At 56.7% G+C, this 16,356-nt stretch overlaps 1 protein-coding gene across 4 annotated transcripts in view; it reads right to left on the minus strand.

Moving 5' to 3' along the window:
* The window catches only part of LOC142484005 (protein phosphatase Slingshot homolog), a 40,481-nt gene that overhangs the window by 17,066 nt on the left and 7,059 nt on the right, over positions 1 to 16,356 (minus strand). For 3 of the 4 annotated variants that reach the window (XR_012797527.1, XM_075583963.1, XM_075583965.1), the window contains exon 1: positions 9,308 to 9,394. The exons of the other annotated variant lie outside the window; for it this stretch is intronic. Coding sequence is in view for 2 of the 3 variants with exons in the window: in XM_075583963.1 (XP_075440078.1) it covers positions 9,308 to 9,370 (63 nt within the window). In the remaining variant the exon portion in view is untranslated. Of the gene's footprint in view, positions 1 to 9,307; positions 9,395 to 16,356 lie in introns of those variants that run through there. 4 annotated transcript variants of the gene reach the window in all.

A 16,356-nucleotide genomic window follows, 5' to 3' on the forward strand; every position in this document is an offset into this window, starting at 1 on the left:
CCGTGCAGCATCCAGCGCCACACACCGTGCAGCATCCAGCGCCACACACCGTGCAGCATCCAGCGCCACACACCGTGCAGCATCCAGCGCCACACACCGTGCAGCATCCAGCGCCACACACCGTGCAGCATCCAGCGCCACACACCGTGCAGCATCCAGCGCCACACACCGTGCAGCATCCAGCGCCACACACCGTGCAGCATCCAGCGCCACACACCGTGCAGCATCCAGCGCCACACACCGTGCAGCATCCAGCGCCACACACCGTGCAGCATCCAGCGCCACACACCGTGCAGCATCCAGCGCCACACACCGTGCAGCATCCAGCGCCACACACCGTGCAGCATCCAGCGTCACACACCGTGCAGCATCCAGCGTCACACACAGTGCAGCATCCAGCGCCACACACAGTGCAGCATCCAGCGCCACACACAGTGCAGCATCCAGCGCCACACACCGTGCAGCATCCAGCGCCACACACCGTGCAGCATCCAGCGCCACACACCGTGCAGCATCCAGCGCCACACACCGTGCAGCATCCAGCGCCACACACCGTGCAGCATCCAGCGCCACACACCGTGCAGCATCCAGCGCCACACACCGTGCAGCATCCAGCGCCACACACAGTGCAGCATCCAGCGCCACACACCGTGCAGCATCCAGCGCCACACACCGTGCAGCATCCAGCGCCACACACCGTGCAGCATCCAGTGCCACACAGTGCAGCATCCAGTGCCACACAGTGCAGCATCCAGTGCCACACACCATGCAGCATCCAGTGCCACACACCATGCAGCATCCAGTGCCACACACCGTGCAGCATCCAGTGCCACACACCGTGCAGCATCCAGTGCCACACACCGTGCAGCATCCAGTGCCACACACCGTGCAGCATCCAGCGCCACACACCGTGCAGCATCCAGCGTCACACACCGTGCAGCATCCAGCGCCACACACAGTGCAGCATCCAGTGCCACACACAGTGCCACACACAGTGCAGCATCCAGTGCCACACACCGTGCAGCATCCAGTGTCACACTCCGTGCAGCATCCAGTGCCACACACAGTGCAGCATCCAGTGCAGCATCCAGTGTCACACACAGTGCAGCATCCAGTGCCACACACAGTGCAGCATCCAGTGCCACACACCGTGCAGCATCCAGTGCCACACACCGTGCAGCATACAGTGCCACACACAGTGCCACACACCGTGCGGCATCCAGTGCCACACAGTGCAGCATCCAGTGCCACACCGTGGAGCATCCAGCGCCGCACACAGTGCAGCATCCAGTGCCGCACACAGTGCAGCATCCAGTGCCGCACACCGTGCAGCATCCAGTGTCACACACAGTGCAGCATCCAGTGTCACACACAGTGCAGCATCCAGTGCCACACACCGTGCAGCATCCAGCGCCACACACAGTGCAGCATCCAGCGCCACACACAGTGCAGCATCCAGCGCCACACACCGTGCAGCATCCAGCGCCACACACCGTGCAGCATCCAGCGCCACACACCGTGCAGCATCCAGCGCCACACACCGTGCAGCATCCAGCGCCACACACCGTGCAGCATACAGTGCCACACACAGTGCCACACACCGTGCGGCATCCAGTGCCACACAGTGCAGCATCCAGTGCCACACCGTGGAGCATCCAGCGCCGCACACAGTGCAGCATCCAGTGCCGCACACAGTGCAGCATCCAGTGCCGCACACCGTGCAGCATCCAGTGCCGCACACCGTGCAGCATCCAGTGCCACACACCGTGCAGCATCCAGCGCCACACACCGTGCAGCATCCAGCGCCACACACAGTGCAGCATCCAGCGCCACACACAGTGCAGCATCCAGCGCCACACACCGTGCAGCATCCAGCGCCACACACCGTGCAGCATCCAGCGCCACACACCGTGCAGCATCCAGTGTCACACACCGTGCAGCATCCAGTGCCACACACAGTGCAGCATCCAGCGCCATACACCGTGCAGCATCCAGCGCCATACACCGTGCAGCATCCAGTGCCACACACCGTGCCACACACCGTGCAGCATCCAGCGCCATACACCGTGCAGCATCCAGTGTCACACACAGTGCAGCATCCAGTGTCACACACAGTGCAGCATCCAGTGCCACACACCGTGCAGCATCCAGCACCACACACAGTGCAGCATCCAGCGCCACACACAGTGCAGCATCCAGCGCCACACACCGTGCAGCATCCAGCGCCACACACCGTGCAGCATCCAGCGCCACACACCGTGCAGCATCCAGCGCCACACACCGTGCAGCATCCAGCGCCACACACCGTGCAGCATCCAGCGCCACACACCGTGCAGCATCCAGCGCCACACACAGTGCAGCATCCAGCGCCACACACAGTGCAGCATCCAGCGTCACACACAGTGCAGCATCCAGCGCCACACACCGTGCAGCATCTAGCGCCACACACCGTGCAGCATCCAGCGCCACACACCGTGCAGCATCCAGCGCCACACACCGTGCAGCATCCAGCGCCACACACCGTGCAGCATCCAGCGCCACACACCGTGCAGCATCCAGCGCCACACACCGTGCAGCATCCAGCGCCACACACCGTGCAGCATCCAGCGCCACACACCGTGCAGCATCCAGCGCCACACACCGTGCAGCATCCAGCGCCACACACGTGCAGCATCCAGCGCCACACACCGTGCAGCATCCAGCGCCACACACAGTGCAGCATCCAGCGCCACACACCGTGCAGCATCCAGCGCCACACACCGTGCAGCATCCAGCGTCACACACCGTGCAGCATCCAGCGCCACACACCGTGCAGCATCCAGCGCCACACACCGTGCAGCATCCAGCGCCACACACCGTGCAGCATCCAGCGCCACACACCGTGCAGCATCCAGCGCCACACACCGTGCAGCATCCAGCGCCACACACCGTGCAGCATCCAGCGCCACACACCGTGCAGCATCCAGCGCCACACACCGTGCAGCATCCAGCGCCACACACCGTGCAGCATCCAGCGCCACACACCGTGCAGCATCCAGCGCCACACACAGTGCAGCATCCAGCGCCACACACCGTGCAGCATCCAGCGCCACACACCGTGCAGCATCCAGCGCCACACACAGTGCAGCATCCAGCGCCACACACCGTGCAGCATCCAGCGCCATACACCGTGCAGCATCCAGTGCCACACACCGTGCCCCACACCGTGCAGCATCCAGTGCCACACACCGTGCCCCACACCGTGCAGCATCCAGCGCCATACACCGTGCAGCATCCAGTGTCACACACAGTGCAGCATCCAGCGTCACACACAGTGCAGCATCCAGCGCCACACACCGTGCAGCATCCAGCGCCACACACCGTGCAGCATCCAGCGCCACACACCGTGCAGCATCCAGCGCCACACACCGTGCAGCATCCAGCGCCACACACCGTGCAGCATCCAGCGCCACACACCGTGCAGCATCCAGCGCCACACACCGTGCAGCATCCAGCGCCACACACCGTGCAGCATCCAGCGCCACACACCGTGCAGCATCCAGCGCCACACACCGTGCAGCATCCAGCGCCACACACCGTGCAGCATCCAGCGCCACACACCGTGCAGCATACAGCGCCACACACAGTGCAGCATCCAGCACCACACACAGTGCAGCATCCAGCGCCACACACCGTGCAGCATCCAGCGCCACACACCGTGCAGCATCCAGCGCCACACACCGTGCAGCATCCAGCGCCACACACCGTGCAGCATCCAGCGCCACACACCGTGCAGCATCCAGCGCCACACACCGTGCAGCATCCAGCGCCACACACCGTGCAGCATCCAGCGCCACACACCGTGCAGCATCCAGCGCCACACACCGTGCAGAATCCAGCGCCACACACCGTGCAGAATCCAGCGCCACACACCGTGCAGCATCCAGCGCCACACACCGTGCAGCATCCAGCGCCACACACCGTGCAGCATCCAGCGCCACACACCGTGCAGCATCCAGTGCCACACACCGTGCAGCATCCAGTGCCACACACAGTGCAGCATCCAGTGCCACACACAGTGCAGCATCCAGTGCCACACACAGTGCAGCATCCAGTGCCACACACAGTGCAGCATCCAGTGCCACACACAGTGCAGCATCCAGTGCCACACACAGTGCAGCATCCAGTGCCACACACAGTGCAGCATCCAGTGCAGCATCCAGTGCCACACACCGTGCAGCATCCAGTGCCACACACCGTGCAGCATCCAGTGTCACACACAGTGCAGCATCCAGTGCCACACACAGTGCAGCATCCAGTGCCACACACCGTGCAGCATCCAGTGCCACACACCGTGCAGCATCCAGTGCCACACACCGTGCAGCATCCAGTGCCACACACCGTGCAGCATCCAGTGCCACACACCGTGCAGCATCCAGTGCCACACACCGTGCAGCATCCAGTGTCACACACCGTGCAGCATCCAGTGTCACACACCGTGCAGCATCCAGTGTCACACACCGTGCAGCATCCAGTGTCACACACAGTGCAGCATCCAGCGCCACACACCGTGCAGCATCCAGCGCCACACACAGTGCAGCATCCAGTGTCACACACAGTGCCACACACCGTGCAGCATCCAGTGTCACACACAGTGCCACACACCGTGCAGCATCCAGTGTCACACACAGTGCCACACACCGTGCAGCATCCAGTGTCACACACCGTGCAGCATCCAGTGCCACACACCGTGCAGCATCCAGTGTCACACACAGTGCCACACACCGTGCAGCATCCAGCGCCACACACCGTGCAGCATCCAGCGCCACACACCGTGCAGCATCCAGTGCCACACACCGTGCAGCATCCAGCGCCACACACCGTGCAGCATCCAGCGCCACACACCGTGCAGCATCCAGCGCCACACACCGTGCAGCATCCAGCGCCACACACCGTGCAGCATCCAGTGCCACACACAGTGCCACACACAGTGCAGCATCCTGTGCCACACACCGTGCAGCATCCAGTGCCACACACAGTGCAGCATCCAGTGCCACACACCGTGCAGCATCCTGTGCCACACACCGTGCAGCATCCAGCGCCACACACCGTGCAGCATCCAGCGCCACACACAGTGCAGCATCCAGCGCCACACACAGTGCAGCATCCAGCGCCACACACCGTGCAGCATCCAGCGCCACACACCGTGCAGCATCCAGCGCCACACACCGTGCAGCATCCAGTGCCACACACCGTGCAGCATCCAGCGCCACACACCGTGCAGCATCCAGCGCCACACACCGTGCAGCATCCAGCGCCACACACCGTGCAGCATCCAGCGCCACACACCGTGCAGCATCCAGCGCCACACACCGTGCAGCATCCAGCGCCACACACAGTGCAGCATCCAGTGCCCCAGCGCCACACACCGTGCCGCATCCAGTGCCACACACCGTGCAGCATCCAGTGTCACACACCGTGCAGCATCCAGTGCCACACACTATGCAGCATCCAGTGCCACACACCGTGCAGCATCCAGTGCCACACACCGTGCAGCATCCAGTGCAGCATCCAGCGCCACACACCGTGCAGCATCCAGCGCCACACACCGTGCAGCATCCAGCGCCACACACCGTGCAGCATCCAGCGCCACACACCGTGCAGCATCCAGCGCCACACACCGTGCAGCATCCAGTGCCACACACAGTGCAGCATCCAGTGCCACACACAGTGCAGCATCCAGTGTCACACACAGTGCAGCATCCAGTGCCACACACCGTGCAGCATCCAGCGCCACACACCGTGCAGCATCCAGCGCCACACACCGTGCAGCATCCAGCGCCACACACCGTGCAGCATCCAGCGCCACACACCGTGCAGCATCCAGCGCCACACACCGTGCAGCATCCAGCGCCACACACCGTGCAGCATCCAGCGCCACACACCGTGCAGCATCCAGCGCCACACACCGTGCAGCATCCAGCGCCACACACAGTGCAGCATCCAGTGCCCCAGCGCCACACACCGTGCCGCATCCAGTGCCACACACCGTGCAGCATCCAGTGTCACACACCGTGCAGCATCCAGTGCCACACACTATGCAGCATCCAGTGCCACACACCGTGCAGCATCCAGTGCCACACACCGTGCAGCATCCAGTGCAGCATCCAGCGCCACACACCGTGCAGCATCCAGCGCCACACACCGTGCAGCATCCAGCGCCACACACCGTGCAGCATCCAGCGCCACACACCGTGCAGCATCCAGCGCCACACACCGTGCAGCATCCAGTGCCACACACAGTGCAGCATCCAGTGCCACACACAGTGCAGCATCCAGTGCCACACACAGTGCAGCATCCAGTGTCACACACAGTGCAGCATCCAGCGCCACACACCGTGCAGCATCCAGCGCCACACACCGTGCAGCATCCAGCGCCACACACCGTGCAGCATCCAGCGCCACACACCGTGCAGCATCCAGCGCCACACACCGTGCAGCATCCAGCGCCACACACCGTGCAGCATCCAGCGCCACACACCGTGCAGCATCCAGCGCCACACACCGTGCAGCATCCAGCGCCACACACCGTGCAGCATCCAGCGCCACACACCGTGCAGCATCCAGCGCCACACACCGTGCAGCATCCAGCGTCACACACCGTGCAGAATCCAGTGCCACACACCGTGCAGCATCCAGTGCCGCACACCGTGCAGCATCCAGTGCCGCACACCGTGCAGCATCCAGTGCCGCACACCGTGCAGCATCCAGTGCCGCACACCGTGCAGCATCCAGTGCAGCATCCAGTGTCACACACAGTGCAGCATCCAGTGCCACACACCGTGCAGCATCCAGTGCCACACCGTGCAGCATCCAGTGTCACACACCGTGCAGCATCCAGTGTCACACACCGTGCAGCATCCAGCTCCACACACCTTGCAGCATCCAGCTCCACACACAGTGCAGCATCCAGCGCCACACACCGTGCAGCATCCAGCGCCACACACCGTGCAGCATCCAGCGCCACACACGGTGCAGCATCCAGCGCCACACACCGTGCAGCATCCAGTGCCACACACCGTGCAACATTCAGCGCCACACACCGTGCAGCATCCAGCGCCACACACCGTGCAGCATCCAGCGCCACACACGTGCAGCATCCAGTGCCACACACCGTGCAGCATCCAGTGCCACACACCGTGCAGCATCCAGTGCCACACACCGTGCAGCATCCAGTGCCGCACACCGTGCAGCATCCAGTGTCACACACCGTGCAGCATCCAGTGTCACACACAGTGCAGCATCCAGTGTCACACACAGTGCAGCATCCAGTGTCACACACAGTGCAGCATCCAGTGCCACACACAGTGCAGCATCCAGTGTCACACACCGTGCAGCATCCAGTGCCACACACCGTGTAGCATCCAGTGCCACACACCGTGCAGCATCCAGTGTCACACACAGTGCAGCATCCAGTGTCACACACAGTGCAGCATCCAGTGCCACACACCGTGCAGCATCCAGTGCCACACACCGTGCAGCATCCAGTGCCACACACCGTGCAGCATCCAGTGCCACACACCGTGCAGCATCCAGTGCCACACATAGTCAGGCAGTGCCACACATAGTCAGGCAGTGCCAGACACAGACACGCAGTGCCACACGCAGACACGCAGTGCCACACGCAGACACGCAGTGCCACACGCAGACACGCAGTGTCACACGCAGACACGCAGTGCCACACACAGACACGCAGTGCCACACACAGACACGTAGTGCCACACACAGTCACACAGTGCCGCACGCAGACACGCAGTGCCACACGCAGACACGCAGTGCCACACGCAGACACGTAGTGCCACACGCAGACACGCAGTGCCACACGCAGACACGCAGTGCCACACGCAGACACGCAGTGCCACACGCAGACACGCAGTGCCACACGCAGACACGTAGTGCCACACACAGACACGCAGTGCCACACACAGACACGCACTGCCACACACAGACACGCAGTGCCACACGCAGACACGTAGTGCCACACGCAGACACGCAGTGCCACACGCAGACACGCAGTGCCACACACAGACACGTAGTGCCACACACAGACACACAGTGCCACACACAGACACACAGTGCCACACACAGACACGCAGTGCCACACACAGACACGCAGTGCCACACACAGACACGCAGTGCCACACACAGACACGTAGTGCCACAAACAGTGCCACACACAGACACACAGTGCCACACGCAGACACGCAGTGCCACACGCAGTGCCACACGCAGACACACAGTGCCACACAGACACGCAGTGCCACACGCAGTGCCACACGCAGACACACAGTGCCACACATAGACACACAGTGCCACACGCAGACACGCAGTGCCACACGCAGACACACAGTGCCACACAGACACGCAGTGCCACACAGACACGCAGTGCCACACAGACACGCAGTGCCACACAGACACGCAGTGCCACACACAGACACGCACTGCCACACACAGACACGCAGTGCCACACACAGACACGCAGTGCCACACACAGACACGTAGTGCCACACACAGTGCCACACACAGACACACAGTGCCACACACAGACACGCAGTGCCACACACAGACACGCAGTGCCACACACAGACACGCAGTGCCACACACAGTGCCACACACAGACACACAGTGCCACACGCAGACACGCAGTGCCACACGCAGACACACAGTGCCACACAGACACGCAGTGCCACACGCAGTGCCACACGCAGACACACAGTGCCACACAGTGCCACACGCAGACACGCAGTGCCACACGCAGACACACAGTGCCACACAGACACGCAGTGCCACACAGACACGCAGTGCCACACACAGACACGCACTGCCACACACAGACACGCACTGCCACACACAGTCTGTTGGGGACAGTGAGATCTTCTGTCTGTGATACCCTCAGTGACCGTGTCACCATCCTATACGTCACAAAGTGTCACATTCAGTAACAATTATCTTTCTGTTGTCGGATCAGAGAAACCCTGGAATTAATATACTCGGCATTATCATACAGCGCGCCGTGTTCATTATCAGTGTATAGAGATACTCAGCATTATCATACAGAGCGCCCTGTTCATTATCAGTGTATAGAGATACTCAGCATCATTATACAGCGCGCCCTGTTCATTATCAGTGTATAGAGATACTCAGCATCGTTATACCCGCAGTGTGTTCAGTGTACAGATACTCGGCATCATTATATAGCACCGGGGGGGGGGCGAGGGTGCGGAGTGACGTAACTGACACCCCCCCCCCCCCCTCCTCCCTTGCTCACCTGTCCAGGTATGGAATCCGGATCTCTCTCCAGGGAGGATAACTGCAGAGTTACTAGAGCCATGGGGGGAGAGAGAGGAGGGGGGGGGGAGAGAGGGAGGGGGGGAGAGAGGGAGGGAGGGGGGGGAGAGAGGGAGGGAGGGGGGGGAGAGAGGGAGGGGGGGAGAGAGGGAGGGGGGGAGGGAGGGGGGGGAGAGAGGGAGGGGGGGGAGAGAGGGAGGGGGGGGAGAGGGGGGGGGAGAGAGAGGAAGGGGGGGGAGAGAGGGGGGGAAAGAGGGGGGAGAAGGGGGAAAGGGGAGAGAGAGGGGGAAAGGGAGAGAGAGGGGACAGGGGGGAAAGGGAGGAGGGGGGAAGGTGGAGAGAGGGGGTGAGGGGGGGGCAGAGAGAGGGAGTGAGGGGGGGGGCAGAGAGAGGCAGTGCAGGGGGGATAGAGAGATGAAGGGAGGGGGGACAGAGTGAGTAAGGGGGGACAGATAGAGGGGGTGAGAGAGAGAGGGGGGAGAGACACTCTCTCCTCGCTCTCAGGCTGTATTTCAGAGCAGTCTCTTTTTTGCTTTCTACTTTGGCTCCAGAAGCAGGAAGAGAGAGGAAGAGACTGCCCCTTAAAGGAGGGGCAGGAGGAAGAGAGGTATGCAGGGGGAAGAGACTGCCCCAGGACAGAGAGACATGCCCCTAGAAGGAGGGAAGAGTTTGGGTGGGACTGCTGGGCAGAGAGAGACAGAGAGAAAGAGACTGTCACAAAGTGAGACCGAGAGTCGTGCGTGTCTGCTCAGTACTAGAGCGTTATATGGGGCAATAGGAGGAGTTATAGGGAGGGGGTGTATGGGGTAATAGGAGGAGTTATAGGGAGGGGGTATATGGGGTAATAAGAGGAGTTATAGGGACAGGTTATACGGGGCAATAGGAGGAGTTATAGGGAGGGGGTGTATGGGGCAATAGGAGGAGTTATAGGTAGGGGGTGTATGGGGCAATAGGAGGTGTTATATGGAGGGGGTATATGGGGTAATAAGAGGAGTTATAGAAAGGGGTTATATGGGGCAATAGGAGGAGTTATAGGGAGGGGGTGTATGGGGCAATAGGAGGAGTTATAGGGAGCGGTTATATGGGGCAATAGGAGGAGTTATAGGGAGCGGTTATATGGGGTAATAGGAGGAGTTACAGGGAGCGGTTATATGGGGTAATAGGAGTTATAGGGAGGGGTTATATGGGGCAATAGGAGGAGTTATAGGGAGCGGTATATGGAGTAATAGGAGTTATAGGGAGGGGGTGTACGGGGCAATAGGAGGAGTTATAGGGAGCGGGTATATGGGGTAATAGGAGGAGTTATAGGGAGGGGGTATATGGGGTAATAGGAGGAGTTATAGGGAGCGGGTATATGGGGTAATAGGAGGAGTTATAGGGAGGGGGTATATGGGGTAATAGGAGGAGTTATAGGGAGGGGGTATATGGTGTAATAGGAGGAGTTATAGGGAGCGGGTATATGGGGTAATAGGAGGAGTTATAGGGAGGGGGTATATGGGGAATAGGAGGAGTTATAGGGAGGGGGTATATGGGGTAATAGGAGGAGTTATAGGGAGCGGGTATATGGGGTAATAGGAGGAGTTACAGGGAGCGGTTATATGGGGTAATAGGAGTTATAGGGAGGGGGTATACGGGGGAATAGGAGGAGTTATAGGGAGCGGGTATATGGGGTAATAGGAGGAGTTATAGGGAGCGGGTATATGGGGCAATAGGAGGAGTTATAGGGAGCGGTTATATGGGGTAATAGGAGGAGTTATAGGGAGGGGGTGTATGGGGTAATAGGAGGAGTTATAGGGAGCGGGTATATGGGGTAATAGGAGGAGTTACAGGGAGGGGGTGTATGGGGTAATAGGAGGAGTTATAGGGAGCGGGTATTTGGGGTAATAGGAGGAGTTATAGGGAGCGGTTATATGGGGTAATAGGAGGAGTTATAGGAGGGGGGTGTATGGGGTAATAGGAGGAGTTATAGGGAGCGGGTATATGGGGTAATAGGAGGAGTTACAGGGAGGGGGTGTATGGGGTAATAGGAGGAGTTATAGGGAGCGGGTATTTGGGTAATAGGAGGAGTTATAGGGAGCGGTTATATGGGGTAATAGGAGTTATAGGGAGGGGGTATACGGGGCAATAGGAGGAGTTATAGGGAGCGGGTATATGGGGCAATAGGAGGAGTTATAGGGAGGGGGTGTATGGGGTAATAGGAGGAGTTATAGGGAGCGGTTATATGGGGTAATAGGAGGAGTTATAGGGAGGGGGTATATGGGGTAATAGGAGGAGTTATAGGGAGAGGTTATATGGGGTAATAGGAGGAGTTATAGGGAGGAGTTATATGGGGTAATAGGAGGAGTTATAGGGACAGGTTATACGGGGCAATAGGAGGGGTTATATGTGGTAGTAGGAGGAGTTATACGGAGGAGTTATATGGGGTAATAGGAGGAGTTATAGGAGCGGTTATATACAGGGAGGGGTATATGGGGTAATAGGAGGAGTTATAGGGAGGGGGGTATATGGGGTAATAAGAGGAGTTATAGGGGAGGGGTATATGGGGTAATAAGAGGAATTATAGGGAGAGGGTATATGGGGTAATAGGAGGAGTTATAGGGAGCGGGTATATGGGGTAATAAGAGGAGTTATAGGGAGGGGTTATATGGGGTAATAGGAGGAGTTATAGGGAGCAGTTATATGGGGTAATAGGAGGAGTTATAGGGAGCGGTTATATGGGGTAATAGGAGGAGTTATAGGGAGCGGGTATATGGGGTAATAAGAGGAGTTATAGAAAGGGGTTATATGGGGTAATAGGAGGAGTTATAGGGAGCGGGTATATGGGGTAATAGGAGGAGTTATAGGGAGCGGGTATATGGGGTAATAAGAGGAGTTATAGGGAGAGGTTATATGGGGTAATATATATATTGGGACTGATTCGTGTCTGAAGAGAATTGTTACTGACTTTGTTTCCGGTTTGGACACAGGAATAGCAGCAAAGGACTTCCATAATTCTGAATTTTTAAGACTCTCATATTTTGTCCAGAAATAGTCCAGAGCCTGAGGTCTCTTAAAGCTGACATCGTATTCGCATGAACCTGGAACATGGATAAGGGCGTAAATGTCATCTGCACTGAAGCCCAGAGATTCTTTCAATAGATGTTTTCCTACAAAAATCCTGTCAGGCTTCATCTCCTCTGCACCCTTATATCTCAACTTTACCACGTTCCTCCTTTTTAAAGGTTGTGCATTTCTGGTCACAGCGCTCACAAAGGATCTCCCACTCCAGGCTGAAGGGGGTGCTGTATGAACTGGGGTTACCTTGATGCTATTACTTTGCTTTACCCCATCTTCTGATTGGGCCACTCTATCAGGAACTGTTTGGATAGGAGCAGCACTTTCAGTCTCTACAACCTTAACTTCACTCCCAGGCATTACAGGGTTAATGGAGTCTCCATTGCTGCTAATTACCACCTGCTGTTCTCCTCTCTCAGAGTTCTGAATCCCAGGACCAGCTAATAAGCAGTGGTTTGGTTCTGTAAGTCCAGGTGAGCATGGGTTCTCTGGCTCACTGCTCTCAGGCACAAACTCAATTTCCAGCTGATCTCTCAGAGTTTCTAGGTTCTTGCTTTGCTGCTCTCCAGATTTCTTTGTAATTTCTTTAACTTCTCCCAGCGTGGGAGTCTGAGATAACCCAACATCACAGGTGTCTGCTGCTTTCTTTGCATGCAATGGTCTTTTAACCAGATCTTCTGCTATTAACCCCTAGGATGCTGGAAGCTCTGGAACAGATCCTTGCTCACAGTCTGATACACCCTGAGGTGAGTCCCCTTCCCTGAAGTCTTTGGACCCTATTACAGGGCTGTTACCTTCTCCTGTGGAAACCTTTAGCTTCCGGTCCTTTGCTTTCTTTTTTTTTGCAACTTTACCCTTTGGGGTTTTCTTGGCAGTTGGTGGAATTAAACTGTCAGGATCTAAATCAGAATTTTCCTGGGATAAGTTCTCTGTTTTATCTTTAGACTTTGCAGACTTGTTCTGGTATCTAGTTTCTCTCCCACTTCTTTTAGGCGTCACCAAACTTATCCTTTCTCGTGAGCATTTAATGGGGTTTTGGCTTCCGTTTCCACAATATGAATCTGCGCCTTGTTCTGCACTTTGCTCTGCACCCTGCTCAGCATTTTGCTCTGCGCCCCGCTCTGCACCCTGTTCGGCATTTTGCTCTGCGCCCCGCTCTGCACCCTGCTTGGCACTTTGCTCAGCACCCTGTTCAGCACTGTGGGTTAGCATTTCAATAGTTTTTAAAAGGGAACGTTTCTGTCTGACTGGAACCCCTGTTATTTTAGCAATCTCAACCTCCAACCGGGTTAATTCAACATGCAGATGATTTATTTGCTTCTTGCGCGTGTCTACCTCACGACCACGACATCTCTTTAATTTAATATTTTCCATTTCCAATTCTTCTACCTTCCTGTTATACTTCTTCAATAAAGCTCGTTTCTCCTCTTTCTTAAGCAGATTCTGTTCTGCCCCTTCCTTTCTCTCCAAACTCTCCTGTACCTCACATTCAGCCTCACCAAGGCCTACACCACTGCTGCAGCCTGCGGCCTCTCCTACTTCCATCTCCAACTCACAGCCACCAACCCCTGGGTCTAAGGCCATCCTGGCTCCCCTGCAGGAGCTCACCTGCAGCCCATCCTGGAGGAGTTATAGGGAGAGGTTATATGGGGTAATAGGAGGAGTTATAGGGAGCGGTTATATGGGGTAATAGGAGGAGTTATAGGGAGGGGTTATATGGGGTAATAGGAGGAGTTATAGGGAGCGGTTATATGGGGTAATAGGAGGAGTTATAGGGAGGGGTTATATGGGGTAATAGGAGGAGTTATAGGGAGCGGGTATATGGGGTAATAGGAGGAGTTATAGGGAGCGGTTATATGGGGTAATAGGAGGAGTTATAGGGAGGGGTTATATGGGGTAATAGGAGGAGTTATAGGGAGGGGGTATATGGGGTAATAGGAGGAGTTATAGGGAGCGGTTATATGGGGTAATAGGAGGAGTTATAGGGAGGGGGTATATGGGGGAATAGGAGGGGTTATAGGGAGCGGTTATATGGGGTAATAGGAGGAGATATAGGGAGCGGTTATATGGGGTAATAGGAGGAGTTATAGGGAGGGGGTATATGGGGTAATAGGAGGAGTTATAGGGAGGGGTTATATGGGGAAATAGGAGTTATAGGGAGGGGGTATATGGGGTAATAGGAGGAGTTATAGGGAGGGGGTATATGGGGAAATAGGAGTTATAGGGAGCGGTTATATGGGGTAATAGGAGGAGTTATAGGGAGGGGGTATATGGGGTAATAGGAGGAGTTATAGGGAGGGGTTATATGGGGAAATAGGAGTTATAGGGAGAGGGTATATGGGGTAATAGGAGGAGTTATAGGGAGCGGGTATATGGGGTAATAGGAGGAGTTATAGGGAGGGGTTATATGGGGTAATAGGGGGAGTTATAGGGAGCGGGTATATGGGGTAATAGGAGGAGTTATAGGGAGGGGTAATATGGGGTAATAGGAGGAGTTATAGGGAGCAGATATATGGGGTAATAGGAGGAGTTATAGGGAGCGGATATATGGGGTAATAGGAGGAGTTATAGGGAGCGGTTATATGGGGTAATAGGAGGAGTTATAGGGAGCGGGTATATGGGGTAATAGGAGGAGTTATAGGGAGGGGGTATATGGGGTAATAGGAGGAGTTATAGGGAGGGGTTATATGGGGAAATAGGAGTTATAGGGAGAGGGTATATGGGGTAATAGGAGGAGTTATAGGGAGCGGGTATATGGGGTAATAGGAGGAGTTATAGGGAGGGGTTATATGGAGCAATAGGAGGAGTTATAGGGAGGGGTTATATGGAGCAATAGGAGGAGTTATAGGGAGGGGTTATATGGGGAAATAAGAATTATATATTTTTTATTTCAATTTTTTTTCTAGCGTGCTACTCACTAAAATACTCAGTACTAGTGTGTGTGTAAGATACTCAGTACTAGTGTGCGTGTAAGATACTCAGTACTAATGCGCGTGTGTGAATTTAGGGAGGACGACCCTCCCAGACCTACTGAAAACATTTAGGGGAACGGTGAGGAAGACCAACAAACGGCGGGGAACACAAACGGGAGCAGGAAAGATGGCTGCCAGCACATAGGGGTCTTTTTGCCATGTTTTGTTTAAAAAGGAAGGTTTTTAACTCCTTTGTGACTGGAAGTTACGCTCCCCGATTCCTCAGCGCTGCAGGGGGCTTCTTCCCCCGTCTGGGGCAGTTCCTGGGGACGCTCTCCCACCAGCGCTACAGACCTTAAGCCGAGGCTCAGTCAGCTGAGGGGCGAGGGCAGATCTGAAACCCTGATTGGGGGTGTTACAGGCAGTTCTGAAGGTGGGGGGAGGGGTAAGTCCATGGGTAGCCTTAGACATAAGGGCCAAGATCTTAAAATTAACCCTTTGCTACACCGGGATGTGGTGCCTATGTATGTCTGTATTTATATAGCGCCATTAATGTACACAGCGCGTCACAGCAGTAATACACGTGACAATTATATATATATATATATATACTAGCTGAGAGACCCGGCGTTGCCCGGGATGTAATTTTGGGGGGGGCGTACGACAGGGTTAGGCTTCCCCCCCCCTTGACAGCTAGGTGGGTGACTGAGTTGACTGAGTGTGTGGGTGACTGTGTGGGTGGGTGGGTGACACTTGACTGAGTGGGTGGGTGGGTTGGTGACTGAGTGGGTGACTTTGGGTCGGTGACTGGGTGGGTGACTTTGGGTCGGTTTGACTTTGGGTCGGTGGGTGGGTGACTTTGGGTCGGTGGGTGGGTGACTTTGGGTCGGTGGGTGTGTGACTTTGGGTCGGTGGGTGGGTGACTTTGGGTCGGTGGGTGGGTGACTTTGGGTCGGTGGGTGTGTGACTTTGGGTCGGTGGGTGGGTGACTTTGGGTTGGTGGGTGGGTGACTTTGGGTCGGTGGGTGGGTGGGTGACTTTGGGTCGGTTTGACTTTGGGTCG

Source organism: Ascaphus truei, unplaced genomic scaffold, assembly GCF_040206685.1.
Source record: "Ascaphus truei isolate aAscTru1 unplaced genomic scaffold, aAscTru1.hap1 HAP1_SCAFFOLD_415, whole genome shotgun sequence".
NCBI lineage: Eukaryota > Metazoa > Chordata > Amphibia > Anura > Ascaphidae > Ascaphus > Ascaphus truei.